Source organism: Numida meleagris, chromosome 1 (assembly GCF_002078875.1).
Source record: "Numida meleagris isolate 19003 breed g44 Domestic line chromosome 1, NumMel1.0, whole genome shotgun sequence".
NCBI lineage: Eukaryota > Metazoa > Chordata > Aves > Galliformes > Numididae > Numida > Numida meleagris.
In genome coordinates, this window is record NC_034409.1 from 194,384,165 (window position 1) to 194,386,227 (window position 2,063).

Consider the following 2,063-nt stretch of genomic DNA (forward strand, 5'->3'; position numbering starts at 1 on the left):
GGGTGGATGCTTCTTGTCTCAGCACTAGGAGTGGGGCAGGCTGTCACCATGCACTTGCACTTCATGCCGCTACGCACACAGCCATGCTTTCCATTTCTCTCCATCCCTTTGCTCCGTCGGAGGTGCACTGCTATCACATCCTTCAGATCTTCCAGAGCCTGGAGCCCCGATGGTGCAGGGGTCTGCGTCCTGCAGCAGGGCTGGAGGGTGGAGCAGCGTGGTGCAGCGTGCAGCCAGCCCTGCACCCTATGCAGTCCTTTTGCACCCTATGCAACCTGCAGCGTGCAAACCCTGCAGCGTGCAACCCCGCAGTGCATGAATCCTGCAGCACAATGCCGAGCACGCTAACCCTGCATGCCAGATCTGGCCTTTGCGCGCCGTCTCTGCAAGCAAACATCCCCGGGCCATCCCCTCTTCCCTGGAAGAACCAGTTCCCACGGTTGTTTATCCCAAATTCCCAAGTGGAGCCGCTCTGGCACAGCTCACGGGATGGGTGGGGAGGACACGAAGGAATCCCGACCCGTCTCCACAGCCAAGTGTCCCCACTGGGACATACCCCCCCACGTGCAACTCCCGACCTCCAGAAGCTGTGGGTTGCATTTCTGCAGCACCCAGCACCGTGGGGGGAGAGGGCTCCGAGGATCACCTTCCCCCCAAGCTGCACGTTCTCGGGTTTGCCATTTGCACCATTGCAGCCCCAATTTGTGCCCCACGCAGCCCCACCTCTGTGCCCTATGTGGTCCATTTGCAGCCATGCAGCCCGGTTTGCAGCCGTGCAACCCCACATCCACACCCTGCGCAGTCCATCTGCAGCTCTTGCAGCCCCACACCTGCGCCCTACGCAATCCATCTGCACCCCACACAGCCCATTTACACCCCATGCAATCCATCTGCACCCTATGCAATCCATTTGTACCCTATATGGTCCATCTGCACGCTATGCAATCCATCTGCACCCTACACAATCCATCTGCACCCCATGCAACCCGTTTGTACCCTATATGGTCCATCTGCACCCTACACATTCCATCTGCACCCTACACAATCCATTTGTACCCTATATGGTCCACCTGCACCCTACCCAGTCCTTCTGCACCCTATGCAGCCTCACATTGGCGCCCAGTGAAGCCCATCTGCACCCCACGCAATCCATCCCCACCCCACGCAATCCCTTTGTACCCTACACAGCCCATGTGCACCCTATTTGTACCCTATACGGTCCATCTGCACCCTACACATTCCATCTGCACCCTACACAACCCATTTGTACCCTATACGGTCCATCTGCACCCTACATGGTCCATCTGCACCCTATGCATCCCCTTTGTGCCCTATGCAATCCACCTGCACCCTACACAGCCCACCTGCACCCAAAACAATCCATTTGTACCCCATGCAATCCATTTGCACCCTATATGGTCCATCTGCACCCTACAGAGTCCATCTGCACCCTATGCATCCCCTTTACACCCCATGCAATCCACCTGCACCCTATGCATCCCATTTGCACCCTATGCATCCCCTCGCCCCCTGTGCATCCATGTTGCACCCTACCCCGCCCATCTGCACTCCATGCAAGGGGCAGAACCTTTGGGGCTCCCCCGGGTTCCCCCCCCCCGTGCGGATCCGATGTCTCAGGGCCGGCGGAGCGGCACGGTTCCGCTCGGGTGCCCTCGGTGCGGTGCAATTAACGCCTGGCACGCAGTGAATGGCGGCCGGCGCTGAGCAGCGGCGCTTTGTGCTCCGGGAGAGTGATAGCAAAGCTCGGGGAGATGTGGGCGCCGATGGACACCGAGAGCAGCACGGCACTGAGCAGCACAGTATGACGAGCATCCCAGGGCCGTGAGCATCCCAGTATGGCAGCCCAGTATGGCAGCCCAGTATGCTGAGCATCCCAGTATGGCATCCCAGTATGCTGAGTATCCCAGTATGCTGAGCATCCCAGTATGGCATCCCAGTATGCTGAGCATCCCAGTATGGCATCCCAGTATGCTGAGCATCCCAGGGCCACGAGCATCCCAGTATGGCATCCCAGTATGCTCAGCATCCCAGTATGGCATCCC

The 2,063-nt window shown here is 58.8% G+C and overlaps 1 protein-coding gene across 1 annotated transcript in view; it reads left to right on the forward strand.

Annotated features, from left to right (window-relative positions):
• Nucleotides 1,709-2,063, forward strand: part of LOC110405174 (vegetative cell wall protein gp1-like) — a 5,390-nt gene continuing 5,035 nt past the window's right edge. Inside the window, exon 1 of the mRNA XM_021410279.1 lies at nt 1,709-1,820. Coding sequence (XP_021265954.1) covers nt 1,709-1,820 — 112 coding nt within the window. The remainder of the gene's footprint in view (nt 1,821-2,063) is intronic.